The sequence below is a fragment of the Suncus etruscus genome, chromosome 6 (assembly GCF_024139225.1).
Source record: "Suncus etruscus isolate mSunEtr1 chromosome 6, mSunEtr1.pri.cur, whole genome shotgun sequence".
Classification (NCBI taxonomy): Eukaryota; Metazoa; Chordata; class Mammalia; order Eulipotyphla; family Soricidae; genus Suncus; species Suncus etruscus.
In genome coordinates this window covers 27,014,055-27,035,408 of record NC_064853.1, presented here as the reverse complement: position 1 = coordinate 27,035,408, position 21,354 = coordinate 27,014,055, and the positions used below count along the sequence as shown (strand labels likewise).

The 21,354-nt window shown below is 42.9% G+C and overlaps 1 protein-coding gene and 1 non-coding gene across 2 annotated transcripts in view; one reads left to right on the top strand and one right to left on the bottom strand.

Moving 5' to 3' along the window:
* Positions 1-259: 259 nt before the first annotated feature.
* Positions 260-21,354, top strand: part of RNF11 (ring finger protein 11) — a 42,357-nt gene continuing 21,262 nt past the window's right edge. The window contains exon 1 of the mRNA XM_049775097.1: positions 260-416. Coding sequence (XP_049631054.1) covers positions 294-416 — 123 coding nt within the window. The 5' untranslated portion in view covers positions 260-293. The remainder of the gene's footprint in view (positions 417-21,354) is intronic.
* LOC126013099 (U6 spliceosomal RNA) lies at positions 16,548-16,651 on the bottom strand. The gene has a single exon (XR_007497432.1). It is a non-coding gene; the product is annotated as a U6 spliceosomal RNA (small nuclear RNA).

Genomic DNA, 21,354 nt, shown 5'->3' with positions numbered 1-21,354 from the left:
GCCGTCGCGTCTCGTGTCGTGTCGCGCCTGCCGTGTCGCGCGTCGCGTCGCGTCGCGTCGGGCCGAGGCGAGAGGCGACCGCGACGGGCGAGAGCGCCGCCACCCCGGCGGGAGTCGGCGCGGCGCGGCGCGGCTCGAGCCCCCGGGACCCCGGGCGGGCTGGCATGAGCGGCTCCTCGGCGGCGCCCGGGGCCGGGGGAGCCGGAGCCTGACGAGCCGCCCGCGCCCCAAAACCAGCCCCAGCCCGCGCCCGCCCGCCCGCCTGTCCAGATCGCCGCGCGGCCCGGAAGAAGATGGGGAACTGCCTCAAGTCCCCCACCTCGGACGACATCTCGCTGCTGCACGAGTCGCAGTCGGACCGCGCCAGCTTCGGCGAGGGCGCCGAGCCCGACCACGAGCCGCCGCCGCCCTACCAGGTAGGGGCGGGGGTGTGCGTGCGTGGCCCGGAGCTGGGGAGCCCCCCAGAGCCCCCCCTCTGTTGTGTGTGTCTGTCAGGAGCCGTGTCCGGATCTTGGGGCACCCCCTCCTCAAGTCGAGGGGTGCCCCGTCCATTGACCTCGCCGAGGGGGAAGCGATCTGGGGCTCCCTGCCTGGTCGCTAAGCCTGAATTCGTGACTAATCTTGAGCTGTGGGGGGGGGCTTTATTTATTTATTTATTCATTTTCTTTTGGGGATCGGGGGGCATCTGGAAGGATGGATGATGGGGTTCTTTCAGGGTTAGGTCGCTGTGAATTTTTCTACCACCTCCCCCACCACACACACACACACCGACCCCTTTCGGTTTTCTGGGGATCCGTCTGTCTCCTCTCTGTCTCCTCTCTGTCTCTGTCTGTATCTCTGTCTCTGTCTCTGTCTCTCTCTCTCTCTCTCTCTCTCTCTCTCTCTCTCTCTCTCTCTCTCTCTCTCTCTCTCTCTCTCTCTCTCTCTCTCTCGGCCGCTTGGGTTGTCTCGGGTAGTTGTCTGTCTGTCTGACCTTCTGTCTGCCTGCTCCAGAGAGATCTTTTTAGTGTCTTTTTTTCTTTCTTTCTTTTTTTTTTTTTTTAATGAGTCCCCGCCTGCGACCCGGAGTTGTTTTATTATGTTGTTTACATTGATCTTTTTAACCCCTCCTCTTGCTCCGCCCCTCCCCAGACAACCCTTTTAAACGCCCCGGCTTCTTAAGACTGCATTCATTCTCTTGAACTTTGGAAACCCTTCAGCCTGACGGAAAGCAATCTACCTTCTGTTTGTTCCTTGTGTGTCTGTCTGTCTGTCTGTCTGCCTGTCTGCAAAGGCTTTTCTTTCATTCTTTCAAGGCTTTTTTTTTCCCTATCGCACTCAGCAGTCCCCAGATGTGTTTTATTTACACAGCTCATGAAGAGCTGAGTTCTCTTGAGGAGACCCCAAATAGGTATATGTTGTCTTATTCACAATATATCACAGCCCCCAAAATGTCTTCTGAATGTTGACTAAAGTTTTTTTTTTCTTCTCTCACACAGCTCCTTCCTGCCAAACTCCCCACGAAGGGCTTGGGTAATTCCCTGCCTTAATTTTTTCTTTTTTTTTTCCTTGAAAAGGGTCTAGTTTCCTAACTGGGCAGCTCCTTTGTTGTTTCATGTGGTGACATCATTATCTAATGTTGATCTTTTTTCATTCCTGTTGAAGCCAGTGTCTCTCATCACACCTGAAAAACCTGATCATACGTCTGCTAGTTTTCTGACTAAAATCTTTTCTTCCCTACTAGGAAAGTCAAGTAGTAACAGTTGCATAAGTAAATCTTCTCAACTGACTGATGTTTCACATTCTGTAACCGAGGTTCACCAAGTATACCATCCTAGGCACTCTCATCTTGCTCCATTGTCCCTTTTGCTTGAAACGGTGTCCCAGGGTCTGCCAGGTGAACATCGTATCCTCTTTGAGAACTTATGTTATTTTATGTCTGAACTTACTCTCCCTTCCCTCTGCTCTAAATTAGGATTTCTGCTGCTAGTGTCCTCCTGAGCCCTCCATCATTGGCTTCACTTAGGTGTGTCCATGCTGAGTTGCTTGTATTTCTATTGTTGGGGAATTCCTCCCTTTTACCAAAGTAAACTGTGTTAAGGTAACTTGAGTCTCCTGTTTGCACTTGTTTTCCTCATATTCGACTTAAAGTAGATACTGTGTGATAAGTGAAAAACAGTAATCCCTTGGTAACAGGAACTGTGTCCCCAAAGCTTTTTGGCACATAAGAAACTCATGTTGGGGCCGGAGAGGTGGCGCAGAGCGGTAAGGCGTCTGCCTTGCACATGCTAACCTAGGATGGACCGAGCGCAGTTTGACCCCCCCTCCCCTGCATCCCATATGGTCCCGCAAGCCAGGAGCGATTTTTGAGCTCATAGCCAGGAGTAACACCTGAGTATCACCCGGTGTGGCCCAAAAACCAAAAAACACATGTTGAATGAATTAGAAACCTTGAATTTAGTTTAGTTGTGTACACACACAAGTGTGTTTATTTTTTCCCCTTTACTGATGAACTTACTGGTGGTGCTGCCCAGGGACGACTCCTGGCTTGGGTCCTCACATTGGGGGCACCCCAGTACAAGAAATTAAACTTGGGCCTTCTCTTTTTTTTTTTTTTTTTTTTTTTTTTTGTGGTTTTTGGGTCACACCCAGCAGTGCTCAGGGGTGATTCCTGGCTCCAGGCTCAGAAATTGCTCCTGGCAGGCACGGGGGACCATATGGGATGCCGGGATTTGAACCGATGACCTCCTGCATGAAAGGCAAATGCCTTACCTCCATGCTATCTCTCCGGCCCCAACTTGGGCCTTCTCCATGTAAGCACATGCCCAACCTATTTTAACTGTCAGGCCCAATATTATCTCCTCCCCAACTCCTGCCCCTTTTTGTTTGTTTGTTTAATGCCATGCCTGGTTGTGCTTAGGGCTCACTCCTGGCAATGCTTAGGGGACCTTATAATATTCTGGGAATTGAACTTGGGTCAGCCTCATGCAAGGCAAAGGCTTTCCCTTTGTACTATATATAGCTCCAGTACCTCCTTTCTATTTTTATATGTCCATTTTCCTACAAAGGTTGTCAATAGTTTGAGGCTATAACTTATTTTTTATAAATCTTTTTTTTTTTTTTTTTTTGTTTTTTTGGGCCACACCCGGTGACGCTCAGGGGTTACTCCTGGCCATGCGCTCAGAAATCGACCCTGGCTTGGGGGGACCATATGGGACACCGGGGGATCGAACCTCCGTTCGTCCTATGCTAGCACTTGCAAGGCAGACACCTTACCTATAGCGCCACTTTCCCGGCCCCCATAATTTGAGCTGATTTTTTCTTTCTTTCTTTCTTTTTTTTTTTTTTCTTTCTGGTTTTTGGGTCACACCCGGCAGTGCTCAGGGGTTACTCCTGGCTATCTGCTCAGAAATAGCTCCTGGCAGGCACGGGGGACCATATGGGACACCGGGATTCGAACCAACCACCTTTGGTCCTGGATCGGCTGCTTGCAAGGCAAACACCGCTGTGCTATCTCTCCAGGCCTTTTATGAATCTTTAAACTATGTAAAACCACTGGGTCCACTCCAGTGGTTCTCAGGGCTGATTCCTGGTTCTGTGCTCAGGGATCATTCCTGGTAGTGGGGGTGAGGGGAGTTCAAACTTTGGTCAGCTATGTGCAGGTCAAAAGCCTTATCTACTATACTATCTTTTCAACCCTACATTTATTGTAAGCATAATGAGTGTATGCATGTGTGTATGTATAACATTAAATATGCTAATATTTATCTGTCTATGAAATACAATATTGCATTTGCTTCCTTGGGCACAGTTTTTAGAGGTATGAATTTTTATTTTAGTCTCCCTATTTTAGAGCCTTGTTTACAGGCAACTGAGTATCTTTGGCATAGGCTTCTTCTGTTCTCATAATGTTATGGATAACTTTTTGAGAATTTGTGGGAATTATATGTGCCTTTTCTAGAATAAAAAGATAATGGAGGCTTATGTGATGTGTGTTATAAAAGTATGTTTTTTTTTGCAAGATATAGCAGATGCTTTTTGTAACTACCTTTTCCTGAAGAGAATAACTCAGATACTGATGCATAAATTTGGTATCAATTGGAAGAAAATAACGACTTGAAAAGATGGGAGCATAATGAGAAACTTTTGTATAAAAACATTTGTTCTCTGGGGCAGGAGCAGTAGTACAGTAGGTAGTGTGCTTACCTTACATGCAAGCACAGGCAACCAAACTGCGTTGTTTCCTTGTATGTCATATGGTGCCCAGAGCCCACTAGGAGCAATCTCTGAGTGCAGAGCTAGGAGTAAGCCCTGTGCACATCAGGGTGTGGCTCCAACAATATTGGGCTGGAGAGATACTAAAGCTTGGTAAGGTGCTTACCTAGTACGTAGCCTACTCAGGTTTGATCCCCAGTGTTTGGTCCCCCAGCATCGCTAGGAGTAGTTCCTGATTGAAGAATTGGAGTTATGCGTAAGCATTGCTGGGTGTGACCCAAAAACTAAAAAAAAAAAAAAAAAAAAAAAGTTTCCCAAAAGAATTTAGATTTTTTTTAAGACCTAAGCAACAGCATAGGGTAGGACATTTGCCTTGCAGGTGCCCCCCCAAAGAATTTAGATTTTTAGGAACAATTTAAATTATCTAAAAAAAAAAAAACTATATAAAATAAATGAATCTTTTTTTTTTTTTTTTTTTTTTTTTGTTTGATTTTGGGCCACACCTGGCGGTGCTCAGGGGTTACTCCTGGCTGTCTGCACAGAAATAGCTCCTGGCAGGTACGGGACATATGGGACACCGGCATTCGAACCAACTACCTTATGTCCTGGATCGGCTGCTTGCAAGGCAAACGCCGCTGTGCTATCTCTCCGGACCCAAATACATGAATCTTTAAGAAATATAGGGTTATTGGCTTATTTCCTAAAGAATAGTTTCAATTGCAGCATAATTACAAATGATTTCTTTTTATTTTGGGTCCACCCTAGTGGTTCTCAGGGCTGACTCCTGGTTCTGTGCTCAGGGATCATTCCTGGTAGTGGAGGGAGCTCAAAAACTTAGTCAGCTATGTGCAGGTCAAATGCCTTATCTACTATACTATCTTTTCAGCCCTGCATTTTTTTGTAAGCATAATATGAGTGTATGCATGTGTGTGTATGTATAAAGAAATCACTGGTCTTTTTCTGTAATAGGCTATCAGAAGTGATTTCTGAGTGCAAAACCAGGAGTAACTCCTGAGCACCACCAGGTGTGGCCCAAAATCCAAAAAAAAAAAAAAAAAAAAGATTTCTTCCATAGTTCCATGAATCCTGTATAATCTTAATTTTGCCCATATTACAAATCCTTCTCTTCCTCTGTTGTTCCTCACTGCTGGCTTTCCTTTAGCCTCTCTGTCCTCCCTATTTCTACTGTATACCAGTCTTTGCCTCGGTCATTTATTTTTGTTTGTATTTGGAGGGGTGGACACATCTGGGGATGCTCAGAGGTTGTTACTCCTCTCTCTGCACTCAGGAATCATTCCTGGCAGTGTTTTGGGGACCATATGGGATGTCAAGACTCAAACCCAGGTCAAATGCATGTAAGACAAGCACCTTACAAACTATTACTTTGGCCTGGTTACTTCTGTGCCTGGAGTGTTCTTCTTCCAGCTTTCATTATGCTGACTTCCTTACGTTTACTCATATATTACCCTTATAAAATCTTCTCTGACCACCCTATTTCAAATTGCAACCAGCCCCAATACTCTAATTCTCTCGCCCTGTTCTGGCTTTTCCCCATAGCTTTGAATACATACTACTTTATTATCTATCATTTCTTACTAAATTCCCTGAGGAAGGGGGGATTTTTTTTTTTTTTTTTTGTGGTTTTTGGGTCACACCCGGCAGTGCTCAGGGGTTATTCCTGGTTCCAGGCTCAGAAATTGCTCCTGGCAGGCACAGGGGACCATATGGGACGCCGGGATTCGAACCGATGACCTCCTGCATGAAAGGCAAATGCCTTACCTCCATGCTATCTCTCCGACCCCAGGAAGGGGGGATTTAAAAGAATTGGTATTTGGGGGCTGAAATGATAGTACAGTGGGTATGGTGCTTGCTTTGCATGGAGCCATCCTGGGCTCAGTGACTGTGGATCATTTGTTTTGATTTGATTTGTAACTAAACCCAGCCCTGCTCAGGGCTTACTCCTGGATCTGTTCAGAAATCAGTACTAAAAAAAGAAAAAAAAATCAGCACTGGCTATGCTTGAGGACTATATGTAGTGCTAGAGCCTTGGTTGCTTTCATTTTTGTTTGGGGGCCACACCCTGTGAATGCTTGGGTTACTCCTCGAAGGCTCAAGGGATCATATGGGACACTTGGGGGACCAAACTTGTTGGCCTTATGCAAGGCAAGCACCTTACCCACTGTACTATTTCTCTGGCTCCAGCTTTGGGGATTTGAACAAACTTTTTCTATACTATGTTTTGATCCCAATTGGGAATCATTTTAAAGGAATCAATGAGTCAATACTAAAATGAGTTGTATTTAAAAAATAATAGGAATTGGTTTAAAGAAGCTATTGATAATATTTGACACTATTTTTCCATATATAGTCTACAACAAAATGTTTTGGTTTTGCTTTTAGTTTTTTGGGCCACACCCAGTGATGCTCAGGGGTTACTCCTGGCTTGGGGGATCATAAGGGATGCCAGGGGATCGAACCCAGGTCTGTCCTGGATCTGCCACGTGCAAGGCAAAAGCCCTACCACCGTGCTGTCACTCTGGCCCCCAAAATGGTTGTTGTTTTTTTTGTTTTGTTTTGTTTTTGGGCCACTCCTGGCTGCGCTCAGGGTTTACTCCTGGCCCTGTATTCGCTCCTTCGCTCCTGGCAGGCATGGGGGACCATATGGGATGCTGGGATTCAAACCACTGTCCGTTCTGGGTCGACCACTTGCAAGGCAAACGCTCTACCGCTGTGCTATCTCTCCAGCCCCAAAATGTTTATTTTAATAAGAAAGGAATGAAAGGGAAAAAAAAGCTTTTGTTGAATTAGTGAAAACAAATTTAGCATGTCTTTTGTTGAACTCTTGTCTAAATTTTTTTGGTGTGTGGGCCACATCTGGTGACATTCAGGTGTTAACTCCTGGCTTTGTGCTCAGAAATTGCTCCTGACTTGGAGACCATTTGGGACTCCAGGGATTGAACCCAGGTCAGTCCTGGGTCAGCCTTCTGCAAATACCCTACCGCTGTGCTATCGCTCTGGCCCTAAATAATTTTTTTAAAAGTGGCAGATTTTGTTTATCAAGGACAGTCTTAAAAGGGTTGTAAGAGGGAGGATAAATGATAGTAGAAGAGTAGGGAACGAAAGTTCATAAGGGGGGAGAGAGCCAGAGAAATGTAGACCCAACTCTGAAAAGTATACGTGAAAAGATTGAGGTACCAGTCTCCCTCTAAGGATCCAATTTGTCATCTGCTAATTTAAGATTGGTATTCTGGGGGCCGGGCAGTGGCGCTGGAGGTAAGGTGCCTGCCTTGCCTGCGCTAGCCTAGGACGGACCGCGGTTCGATCCCCGGGCATCCCATATGGTCCCCCCAAGAAGCCAGGAGCAACTTCTGAGCGCATAGCCAGGAGTAACCCCTGAGCGTCACAGGGTGTGGCCCAAAAACCAAAAAAAAAAAAAAAAGATTGGTATTCTGTTTGAAAAAAATTCTGTTGTCATTGGACAACAGATGCCACTTTATAGTATTTTCTATTTTAGTATACTTTTTTTTAGTATAAATGTCTGGATATGTAGATATCAGTTTTCCATTAATTTACATAGTTTGGAATTTACTAATCTTCATGTCCAGTACTTTGTGATTAATTTATTTCAAATTATGAAATCAGTAAAAGAGGGCACCGGAGCGATAACACAGTGCAGTAGGGCAAATTTAACTTGCACACAGCCAACCTAGGATGGACTCAGGTTTGATCCCTGACATCCTATATGGTCCCCCTAGCCTGCCAGGAGCAATTTCTGAGCGCAGAGCCAGGAGTAATTCCCAAGTACTGATGGGTATGACCCCCCAAAATATTAAAAAAAAATAAAATCAGTAGACAAGAAGTTACTGTCATTACATTTGAAAGTACAGTGTAGCTCTTATTTGGGATTCAGAGAGATCTGATTCCATATGGCTATCACATGTAAATATGTAAATATGTAAAAGAAAGGGAAGATTTATCATATTATGGTTTTTTTGTTTGTTTTTTGGGGCCACACCCAGCGGCGCTCAGAAGTTACTCCGCTCAGAAATCGCACCTGGCAGGCGGGGGTGGGGGGGGGTGGGGACGACGACTACGACGACAACGACCATATGGGATGCTGGGATTTGAACCAATGCGGGTCCTGGGTCCTCCGCTTGCAAGGCAAACGCCCTACCGCTGTGCTATCTCTCTGGTTCCATATTATATTGTTTTAAAGAACTTACACAAGTAACATTTGGATATATCAAATTGCAACTAAAACTTTCTCCAAGATAAATATATATATGTTGTTTGTTTGTTTGTTTGTTTGGGCCACACCCAGTGGTGCTTAAGGGTTACTCCTGGCTCTGCCCTCAGAAATTGCTCCTGATAGGATCTGGGGATCATATGGGATGCTGGGAATCGAACCCAAGTTGGTCCCCGGTCGGCAGCATCAAGGCAAACACCCTACCGCTGTGTTATCACTAGACCTCTTTAAGATTTTTTTTTTGGGGGGGCCACACCCAGTGATGCTCAGGGTACTCCTGTCTGTGTGCTCAGAAATTGCTTCTGGCTTGGGGGACCTTATTGGACACCGGGGATTGAACCCAGGTCTGTCCTGGATAAGCCGCATGCAAGGAAACACCCAACCACTGTGCTATTGCTCTGGCTCCTCCAAGATATTTTTAAGAGGGGCTGGAGAGATAGCATGAAGGTAAGGCATTTGCCTTAGATGCAGAGGACGGTGGTTCAAATCCCGGCATTCCATATGCCCCCCCCCAACCTGCCAGGAGTGATTTCTGAGCATAGAGCCAGGAGTAACCCCTGAGTGTTGCTGGTGTGACCCAAAAACCAAAAACAAACTAAAAAAAAAGTTTTTTGTTTTTTGTTTTTTGTTTTTTGTTTTTTTAGTTTTTGGGTCACACCGGACAGCGCTCAGGGGTTACTCCTAGCTCTGTGCTCAGAAATCGCTCCTGGCAAGCACAGGGAACCATATGGGATGCCGGGATTCGAACCACCGTTGGTCCTGGGTCCTGGGTCGGCCGCTTTTAAGGCAAACGCCCTACCGCTGTGCTATCTCTCTGGCCCCCTAGAAGATATTTTTAATATAGATTTGCTGCCCTATAGAACTCATTAAAAAGTAACCCTCCCCCCTTTAAGAGCTAGAATATATAATTAAACACCTTTTTTTTTAAGTATTCTGAGTTTGTCATTTGATCATTCCTTGTATTTCTAATAACTCTAGGTAAAGGTTTTACTTATGTATTAGTAAAAATCACTACAAAATAATTTCTCATAGCAAAATAATGTTTTAATTTAAAGAATTGCTTTTGTGTGAAATTTTGTCCCTCTCAAAGTTGTACCTGAGGGGGCTGCAGAGATAGTGTGGAGGTAGGGTGTTTGCCTTGCATGTAGAAAGACAGTGGTTCAATCCCAGCATCCCATATGGTTCCCTGAGCCTGTCAGGAGCGATTTCTGAGCACAGAGCCAGGAGTAGCCCCTGAGCACTGCCAGGTATGACCCAAAAAAAAAAAAACAACAAAAAAAAAACAAAAAAAAACGCAAAGTTGTACCTGAATTCATTTATCACCTTTGGGACCAGAGTGGTGGCGCAAAGCAATAAGGCGTCTGCCTTGCCTTTGCACGGACCACATGTGGTTCAATCCCTCGTTGTCCCATATGGTCCCCCATCCCAGGAGTGATATCTGAGTGCAAGCCAGGAGTAACCCCCGAGTATCACCAGATATGGCCAAAACAAAACAAAAAACAAACGTTTATCACCTCCAGTTTTCTTTTGGGGGGCTGGGGAGTTGTCATCAGCCTGATTGGTTATAATTTATTTGAAAATTTTAAGAATGGGGCTGGAAAGCTATTACAATGAGTAGGGTGCTTGCCTTGCATGTGACTGATCAGGTTTAGGTTTTCAGCACTGGTTATATATAGTTCCTCAAGCCAATCAGATGTGATCCCTAAGTTTAGAACCAGGAGTTAGCCCTGAGCACAGCTGTTTGTGTCTGTCCTCTCTTTGCTTTCCCCCAAACAAAAGAAAAGGAGAAAGATGTGAAGCTTTTAAAACACTTCTCAGTGAAATGACATTAGATATTACCTACCCTGAGATTTAAATTGATTACCTTCCTTCTTATATTGTTCCCATAATTAAGATTCTCATTATTTCTCAAAGCAATCTAATTAATACTCATCCCTATTCATTCTATTCACTACGGCTAAATAAATTTTATCAAATTCCTTAGCTCTGGCTGGAGAGATAGCATGGAGGTAGGGCGTTTGTCTTGCGTGCAGAAGGATGGTGGTTCGAATCCCGGCATCCCATATGGTTCCCCTAGCCCGCCAGGAGCAAGTTCTGAGCGTAGAGCTAGGAGTAACCCCTGAGTGCTGCCGTCTGTGATCACAAAAACCAAAAAAAAAAAAAAAAAAAATTTCCTTAACTCATACTCCTTAATGATACTTTATGACTAATCACTGAAAATCTTTGTAAATATTCAGTGTCATCTGGCAGTTTTTTTTTTGTTTTGTTTTTTTGTTTTTTGTTTTTTTTTTTGAGGGTTTCAACACCCAGCAGCCCTCAGGGGTTACTCCTGGCTCTGCTCAAAAATCACTCCTGGCTTGGGGGACCATATGGGTGCCAGGGATTGAGCCCACATTTAGGCAATGAAAATGCCCTACCACTGTGCTACCACTCTGGCACTATCATATTTTTAACTTGAACCTTATTGAGGCAGTTTCTTCCATAATTCCTATTCTGTTTGTATTTCACTTTTAGTGATGTTCATTCTGTAAGTGTGTTCATTATTATAGCGTCATGCAGAGTAGTTTCACTACTCTTAAATTCCTCTGCGCTCTGCTTGTTCATCCCTTCTTAACCTGGCACACTAGTCCTTTTACTGTCACCATGGCTTTGCCTTTTCTTGTTAGCATGTTATTGGAGTCATATATAGTCACTTCACTTTGACTTTCATTAGTAATATGCATTTGTTTCTTTTCTTTTTTTTTTTTTTTTTTTTTTGGTTTTTCTGGCCACACACATTTAATGCTCAGGGGTTACTCCTGGCTAAGGCTCAGAAATTGCCCCTGGCTTGGGGGGACCATATGGGACGCCGGGGGATCGAACCGCGGTCCTGATCCTTGGCTAGTGCTTGCAAGGCAGACACCTTACCTCTAGCGCCACCTCGCTGGCCCCTCATTTGTTTCTTTTAGTATTAAGCATTTGAGCCTCTTGTATGACTCATTTATATTTTCTGGATATACTCATTTATATTTTCTGGATATACTAATACATATTTGGGGGAGGGGAATGCCACACCTATTGGTGCTCAAGACTTACTGAGCTCAGGGATTACTCCTCTTGTCAGGGCTAGTGGACCATATGGGATGCCAAGGATTGAATAGTACAGCAGATGCTCTTACCTGCTCCAGCCGCTAAATGTGCCAATATTTCTACCCATTTACCTATTAAAGGACATCTTGGTTGTGGACAAATTTTGGTAATTATGAATAAAACTGTTCCAAATACAAATGTGTGGATTTTTGAGTGGATTTTAGTTCCTTTGGGTAATATTAAGGAGCATAATTGCTGCATTGTGTATGGTGAGTATGTTTAGTTTTGAAGATGCTGTCAAACTTCCAAAGTTGGGAAATTTTGGAAACTATGGAAATTCTTTTTATTCCCACCAGCAGTGAGTGGGAATTGTTGTTCTATGTTTTCCCCGTTATATTTTTTTCATTCAGCATAGCCAGGGGTATTTTCTGAGTACAGAATCTGGAGTAATTCCTGAGTGCTGCTCTGTGTGCCCTCCTCCCTTTTTTAATTTCAAAGCAAAGTGTTTTTACTTAATTGAATTTTTAGGAGACGAGTCACAGGCATCGTGTAAATTTCTATGCTAAAAATTCCTTTGAAAACCTTAAGAAAATCCAATTTTGGTAGAAAAACATCGGTATACAAATAGAAGAATAAAGGAACCTTTTAAATACTAAGCCTTCTTTAATACTGAGTTTTCATTCACAAAGCTTACAGTTGTATACAAAATACAACTCCCTTACAGTTCCAATGCCTGAATTTTTTTCTAGTGGATAGCATTTTATTTCTACATTTTTTTTTTGTATTGTTACTTAAAGCATGCTTTATTAAGCTGGGATTCCTTGTAAGATCTAAATTCAGAAATAGGGGACCAGAGAGATAGCACAACAGTAGAGCATTTGCCTTGTAAGCAGCTGACCCAGGATGGGCATTGGTTCAAATCCCGGCATCCCATTTGGTTCCACGTGCCTGCAAGGAGCGATTTCTGAGCACAGAGCCAGGAGTAACCCCTTAGCGCTGCCGGGTGTGATCCAAAAACAAAAACAAAAAAGAAATAGCATAATCTGTAGATTGAATTACATATTCATAGATCCATGGACTGTGTTGGAATAGTGCTGCATTTCAGTAGAATTGATTTTCTTGATATTCTATGTATTCATTAAAAAACACTGAAGGGGTTATAACTTGCCTCAGATTGTCAATGGCTTCTGTACCACAAAGGAGGAATCCCTGAGAGGTAGTCTCTGAGTTACAGGTCATGGGCTTGTATCTCACTGCTGCCAGAAACCACAAAGCCTTTGAGGTTTGAGCCACAGAGTTTTTGATAGGTGTGTGGAATAGGAATTCAGTTAAGTTTTGCTGTTGTAATTGACAGACTTCCTTTTAGGAATTTATTGCATGAAATGGACCTATTTTAAAATCTATTGAGAAAATAGAAGTAGTTAATTTCTCGTTATAGGTAATTTTTTTTGTTTTTGTTTTTGTTTTTTGGGCCACACCCGGTGATGCTCAGGGGTTACTCCTGGCTATGCGCTCAGAAGTCGCTCCTGGCTTGGGGGACCATATGGGACGCCGGGGGATCGAACCGCGGTCCGTCCTAGGCTAGCGCAGGCAAGGCAGGCACCTTACCTCTAGCGCCACCGCCCGGCCCCATAGGTAATTTTTTTGCATCACAAAAAAAGATGACTAACAATTTGGGTCTTCAAGTATTTACTGGCAAGTTACAATAAAAGTACTTTTTTTGTTTGGTGCTAGGGATTGAATTTAGAGCCTCACACATTTAAGGCAAGCACTCTACCACTGAGTGCTAATCCACAGCATTAAAAATGCATTTTATATCATACTTGAGTTATGAAAATGAAGTATTTTGTGAAACTATATCCCTTACTACATGTTACATATTCCATTCTAATTTATTTTGGGGGGGGGGATCACACCCAGCGGCGCACAGGGATTACTCCTGGCTCTGCTCAGAAATCGCTCCTGGCAGGCAGCTCCTGGCAGGCACAGGGGACCATATGGGATGCCGGGATTCGAACCACCTTTCCTTCTGTATGAAAGGCAAACACCTTACCTCCATGCTATCTCTCTGGCCCCCATCCATCCTAATTTTTGAAGAGTCCTAGCTGTGACCATCAAATGATATCACAATCCTTATTATGTCATGACTTACAGTAAATATCCCAAGATACAGAGCCAAAAGATAAGATTGTGAAATACATTTAAAATTTGAATGTCCTTCATCTTACAGAAGATCTTACAAATCTAAATTAGGCTGTAAGAGCATATTTTAGAAGTGGACACATGTTTGTATATGAGTATGTAGGATTGTGTCACATTCTTTACATTTATCTTTATTAAGGATTTGGATATGACCTTCAAGCAGAGGACTGATCACCACTAAAGGATTTCAAGTGGGTTAGAGAGAAATATGTATATTCTGTCTGCATTTTAGAAGAGCTCTCCCATGGGGCCAGAGCGATAGCACAGCTGTAGAGCATTTGCCTTGCAAGCAGCCAATCCAGGACAGAGGGGGGTGGTTCAAATCCCAGCATCCCATATGGTCCCCTGTGCCTACCGGGAGCGATTTTTTTAAAAAAAAAAAAAATTCTTTATTTAAGCACCATGATTACAAGCATGATTGTAGTTGGGTTTCAGTCATAAACAGAACACCCCTCCCTTCTTCACCAGTGCAACCTTCCCACCACCCCGCCTTCACCCCCACTCCTGCCTGTATTCCAGACAGGCATTCTACTTCTCTCACTCATTAACATTGTCCTGCTAGGTGTTAGTGTACTTATTTCCCTAATTGTACTCAGCACTCTTCGTATTGAGCTTCATATTGTGAGCCAGTCATCTCTATTGTCTCTGGGCATTATTACAATAACGTCCTTAATTTGGGCCCGGATGGATAGCACAGCGGCATTTGCCTTGCAAGCAGCCGATCCAGGACCAAAGGTGGTTGGTTCGAATCCCGGTGTCCCATATGGTTCCCCATGCCTGCAAGGAGCTATTTCTGAGCAGACAGCCAGGAGTAACCCCTGAGCAATGCCGGGTGTGGCCCCCCCCCCAAAAAAAAAAAAGTCCTCAATTTTTCATAAAACCCATGAGTGAGACTATTCTGTATCTATCTCTCTACCTCTGACTTATTTCATTCAGCTTAATAGAGTCCATGTACATTCATGTTTAGGGAAATTTCATGACGTCATCTGACGGTTGCATAATATTCCATTGTGTACGTGTACCACAGTCTCTAGCCATTCATCTGATTGTTGCCAGAGTCTGGCTATTATAAATAGCGCTGCAATGAATATAGGTGTGAGGAAGGGAATTTTGAATTATATTTTTGTGTTCCTAGGGTATATCCCTAGGAGTGGTATAGTTGGATCATATGGGAGCTCAATTTCCAGTTTTTTGAGGAATCTCCATATTGTTTTCCATAGAGGCTGGACTAGATGGCATTCTCACCAGGAGCAATTTTTGAACGCAGAGCCAGAGCACTGCTGGGTGTGATCCAAAAACCAAAAAAATGAAAAAAATAAAAGTTTTCCCAAGATCCCCCAAGTCTGTCAGAGAAGTGATCGCTGAATGCACAGCTAGTGTAAGTCCTGAGCACTGCTGGGTGTGACTTAAACTTCCACTGTTCCCCTCCCCCAGTCTCTGAAAACAAATTAAAGAGTACTGCATTAAGAGTAGTAAGAAATACTATAAGAGGGGCCGGTGAAGTGGTGCTAGAGGTAAGGTGTCTGCCTTGCAAGCACTAGCCAAGGAAGGACCGGGGTTCGATCCCCTGGCGTCCTATATGGTCCCCCCCAAGCCAGGGGCGATATCTGAGCGCATAGCCAGCAGTAACCCCTGAGCATCAAATGGGTGTGGCCCAAAAAATAAAAAAAGAAAAAAAAAAGAAATACTATAAGAAATAACATTTTCTCTACCTCTGTCTCCACTCTTGCCGATATTCCAAGGAATCCACAGGTGAAAATGGGGAGCATGACACAGACCATGGGCTCATCTGTGTAGAGCAGGAGGAGCCAGAGGAAGGAAACAATATCAGTAAAGGGCCACACTGAGGTCTAGGGGATTAGCAAAATAAGTTAAGAGTCATGGGAGTGGGCTTTGATAATGGCATTGCCACTTGGACACTGACTGGTGTTGGGTTTGGAATTGGAACACTATATGCCTGAAACTCGTGTCAACAGTATTTTAAATCACGATACCTAAGTGATTTAAAATGATAAAAATGGACTGGTGAGATAGTTAGGTGCCCAATCTGGATTTGATCTCTGAAATCACATTGCTGGGTATAGTCCTGGAGGCCCTTAGTACCACTGGGGTGACACTAGTGGTCCTGAATTCACAGCTAGTGTTAAGTCCTGAGCACTGCTGGGTGTGACTTAAACTTCCACTATTACCCTCCCCCAGTCTCTAAAAACAAATTAAAGAGTACTGCTTTGCAGGGCTTGAGAATACTACAGCTTTCCGCTGATACTAAACTGCCTGCCTAGTTGACCAATTGTCTTAGGAAGTGGCCCCTGACCCTCTTAGAGGCCTCTACTCCCAGAAGGAAACCCAAAACAGAATTTAGTTACAGACTATTTGGAAAGACTATCGAAGAGATTACGGTATAAAACCTTCAGAATTGGATGGTTTGGGCAAAAAATTGACTATGAGATTGTATGGAAACAGTGCTTTAACACAACATGAAATAGAAGGTAGATTATTTTTGTTGCTTTGGTGGCCACATCTGGCAGTCCTGAGGGGAGGGGGCTAATCCCAGCTCTGTGTTCTGAAGATACTACCTGAAATCTGAGGATACCCTTGAGGTGCTTGTGGGATCATGTGGTGCCAGAGATTAAACCCAGGTTTACTGAATGCTTTTTTGATTTTGGGCCACAGTTGGTGAGGCTCAGGAACTGATGTTCAATGTTACTTCTGTTCTTAGGAATTACTTCTGGTTGTTCTCAGGGAACCATATGGGATGCCGGGGAATCAAACCTGGGACGGTTGCATGCAAGGCAGTGAATATGTAGTACTTAACTGTTGTACTCTTTTTTTTTTTTTAAATATGGAATGCTTCATGAATTTGCGTGTCATCCTTGCGCAGGGGCCATGCTAATCTCTGTATCGTTCCAATTTTAGTATATGTGCTGCCAAAGCGAGCACTGTTGTACTCTTTAGTGCTTTTCATGAGCTCAGCCCATTGAGTTAGCTCTCCAGTCTCTGGATTTAATTTGTTTCAGTTAGAAAGACTTCCTCATACTATGTAAGCTGATGGAGGAGGGATTCCAGAAAATGTTGGATAAGGAGAGAATCCAAAAATATGTTTCTGGGGTTTCTGAGAAGGTGAAAAGTGATGAAGTACTACAGGAGGGATAGCAAGTCTGAAAGTAAAGATTTTTAAAATTCTTTGTTCTTTTACCACTTAGTTTTACATCCCTTAGCCAGCTAGTTGCCATTAGTATTTTTATGGGGCTCTTTATTTTTTTTTTTTTTTGTGCTAGTTTTGTTGGAGTCATACCTGGTGATACTCAGGGGCTACTCATGGAATTAATCTTTGTGATGTTGCCGCCAGAGGGCGGACCACCTTATGTGATGCTGGAGATTGAATCCAGGTCTGCTGCATGCAAGGCAAACATCCTATACTATTGCTCCAGCAAATGTTGATTTTTTTTTTTTTGTGAATTCTTTAGGACACTCTTGAGAAAATATAAGTATTCCTCCCAGCCCCTTACAAAAGTAGTGTATTCACATAATCCTGCACCTTACTTATTACCCCCTTCATTTTGCTATATTCCTGTTAGTATGTAATAGCTTCTTTATTCCTTTTTCATTTTTTATTTAAACACCATGGTTACAAGGTTGCTCATAGTAGTTCTTTTTTCCACAGATAGTGTTCATGATTGAGTTACAGTCATACAGTGTACCTTCTTCACCAGTGAATTTCTTCATTCTTCTCTAAAGCTATATAATATTCAGTTGACTTTCAGTTCCCTTTTTTGTTTGTTTGTTTGTTTGTTTTGTTTGTTTGTTTTTGGGCCACACCCGGCGGTGCTCAGGGGTTACTCCTGGCTGTCTGCTCAGAAATAGCTCCTGGCAGGCACGGGGGACCATGTGGGACACAGGGATTCAAACCAACCACCTTTGGTCCTGGATCGGCTGCTTGCAAGGCAAACGCTGCTGTGCTATCTCTCCGGGCCCTCAGTTCCCTTTTTGATAGACATTGAAATAGTTATTTTCAGGGTGGAGTCTTATATTTATTTAATTTTGGTTTTTGGGCCATACCAGGTCCTGGCGGCTTGGGGTTCACATACATGGTGCCAGGGAATGAACCATGTCAGCTGTGTGCAAAGCAAACTCCCTACCTACTACAATATCTGACTGGCCAATTCATATATTTTGTCTAAAATTTTATTACTTTCTTTAAACACAGTAGTTCACAGAATTTTTCATAATAACTATTGTGTCTGGAACTCAATGTTCGAACACAAATCCCATCACAAGTATGACATTCCTTCCACCATTGTCCCAGTTTTTCACCTACCTCCAAGCCTGCGCCTTTAGCAGGCACAAAATAATTTACTTTGTTGATTGATACAACGAAATAGTAACGAATTATTGAAAAAACTTAATAAAAGAAAATTCATGAAAAGAGTTATATTTCACAATGTGAAAATTAAGCCATTATTTGAAGGTTTACTAAATTGTTGCTAGTTGAGCATTCTGTGTTAATTGGTTTTGTCACATCTGATTTGGTGTGTGTTCCTACTGAGGTTCAGATTTGAGTATTTGAAGGTGTAATATGGCCAGATATGCAGCCACATGCTCTAGAAATTCAGAATCTGTGGAACTGGGACTATGAATTGACAGGACAGCAGCTATAGGTGTGGCTGCTGAGGCGTCCTTCTAGAAGTATGGAGATGACCACAGAATTTCAGCCCCCAAACTGGCGTACCTGAAGTTATCCATTTATTGTCTGCAGTGATTGTGAAGCAGTGAAGTCGGGCCATTGATGTAGCAGCAATGGTGGGGTGTGGATGTGGCTGCTGGGGCTTTGGCACAGGGGTACTCAGCTCGTCCCCATCCTGAGGGTGCCCCAGAGTTTTCAGATATAAAATAAGACTAGTGTACCCATAGTTTTATGTATATTGATCTCTTAATAAAAAAAAAAGCATAAGGTAGGGCTGGAGCAAAAGAACACAGCACTTCTAGATATAGCCCAAAAATTTTTTTTAAAAAATTCTATGTTTAGGGGCTGGAGAGATAGCGTGGAGGTAAGACATTTGCCTTGCATGCAGAAGGTCGGTGGTTCTAATCCCGGCATTTCATATGCTCCACTGAGCATGTGCCAGGAGCGATTTTTGAGCTTAGAGCCAGGAGTAACCCCTGAGCACTGCCGGGTGTGACCCAAAAACCAAAATAAATAAATAAATAAAATCTACATTTAAACGAGAGGGAAATATTTATGATCTTTTTTGGGAAAAAGGAGCCCTCATCCAGTAGTGTTCAGGGGTAACTTTTGGCTCTACACTCAGAACTCACTCCTGGCTGGCTTGGTGGTCCATTTAGGATGCTAGCATTGAACTGGGAGGACTGCATGCAAGGCATGTACCTTATCCACTGTGCTATCTTTCTGGCCCCTCAGGATCTTTTTGAAGGTAGCAAAGTCGTAGATCCCGTAATACTGCATGCTCTTAAATTTCAGGGGTTTCTCTTGGCCTGCAACTACCCAAAAAGTCTATAATACTGTTGAGAAAGTCTTTTTAGTAAAAAGAAGCCATTTCTTTTCTGGAAACAAATTTGCTTCTTGAGAAAGAAAAGAAAGGAGTGGTTGGTGGTTCTTTGGTTTTTGTTTTTGTTTGTTTGTTTGTTTTTGGCTCACACCCAGCAGCTCTCAGCAGTTACTCCTGGCTCTACGCTCAGAAATTGCTCCTGGCAGGCTCGGGGGACCATATGAGATGCTGGGATTAGAACCACTGTCCTTCTGCATGCAAGGCAAATGGCCTACCTCCATGTATCTCTCTGGCCCCTGGTTGGTGGTTCTTTGGAGACTGTTTTTAGGCAAAATTACCTCGGAGCAAAGTTTGATTATTTGATTTACATACATGGATTTGAAACAGAGCTGGCAAGGAATCAAAACAGCTTCTTTCTACCATTCCTATTCTGATAACCTGCTTATACATGCCTTTGTTTTATTCCTCCATAGGGTTTTTAGGTCAGTTAATTCCATTTTTTTTCCTCCTTAGCTTTTGAATCCTACTGGGCAACACTCAGAAATTACTGACTACCCAGAAGTTACTCCTGCCAGGCTCAGGGGACCATGTGGGATGCCAGGGACTGAACCTGGGTCAGCCACATGTAAGGCAAACATCCTTCCCACTGTGCTATCACTCTGGCTGATTCCATTTTTCTAAAGAATCCCATTGATTCAGATTTTCTTCATGTACCAGGAGGTATATACAAATCATCAAATGTTGACTAGTCTTTGAGTCTATCTACTGGAATGTATGCCCAGCCCAGAAGTTTATAAATCATAGGCAATTTAGGGACAGTTGGAACTGTGGGGGACTTACATTCTGTTTACTGTATATCTAGTTTACTCAAAACATCTGAAATGAAGTTAGTTAAATATTTAAGAAATTCTGTATCTGGGCAGGAATGATAGCACAGCAGGTAGGGCTTTTGCCTTTCATGTGACTGACCAGATTCAATCTCTGGCATCCCATATGGTTCCCTGAGCATTACTAAGTGTGACCCGAATTTTTAAAAAAAAGAGAGAGAAGAAATTCTATATCTGTTGCCTACGTTCAAAATCTGAAATCTTTGATTTCAGCTGTCTTGAATTTATAGATGAATAAACATAACAGTAATGCTAAGTATCTATAGTGGCAGTGCCCATCAACCCTGTATAAGTGCATAGTGAATAATTATGTATTTAATGGAAGAAATCATTATTTTAAAAACAACCACCAATTGGATGTCCAGGAAGAAACATTCGCTTTCCATGTAGTTTGCTCTGGGTGTATATTTACTCATTAATTATGACATTATTTATATAGGTATTTGTAGATGATGCTGTGCAACTCCCACTTCGATGTATATAATTGTTATCTTTTATGGTTCAGGAATTATTAATGTTGATCTTTGAGAGGCCTTAATGGGTTGTTTGCTTTTTGGTCAAGATTGATTGAATGGACATCAAAATTAGAATATGTATCAGTGCCATATATTACAAATCCTCCATTTTATGGCCTTAAGTTTCAGTCTGACAAAATTCAAAGAAAAACATTACCAGTAGGAGACTGCAGCTGGTGAGGAGGGATGCCAGCAACAGCTTGTAAGACTGTAAGAAGAAAATCAGAAGAGCTGACTCCTATTTCCTACTGGGATAAAGGATACAGCTTTTGGTGACATGCTGCATTCTTTAGCAGTGACTTTATTTTTCCTTCACCACGAATCAGACTTATACTATTTCCAGCTTCAGCACATTATTTAGGCACTTCCCCACTGCATTATTTTAGTTTCTGAACTTTATATCATATTCCCTAAGTTGTGTCCAACGTTTAATGCAATGACTTGCATAGAGAAATTTACACTTTGCTCTGTTTGTCAGATTGTAAATCCCTGAGATTGAGGCCTATTCTGTTTTTCACACTATGCATCATTTTTCTGATCCTTTATCACTGGAATGCTTTGGAGATTTTTCTCATCAAAAGGTTGATGTTTTTGTGTGACAGACTCTCTTTTTCCTTTGCTCTTCTCAGCATAGTTTATGATTCTTTGTTCTTTTTGTGTTCTGTCCCCATCCATGATCTGCATTTCTTTTTCATAACATATTTTACTTTAAAATGATTGCTTTTTACAGACCT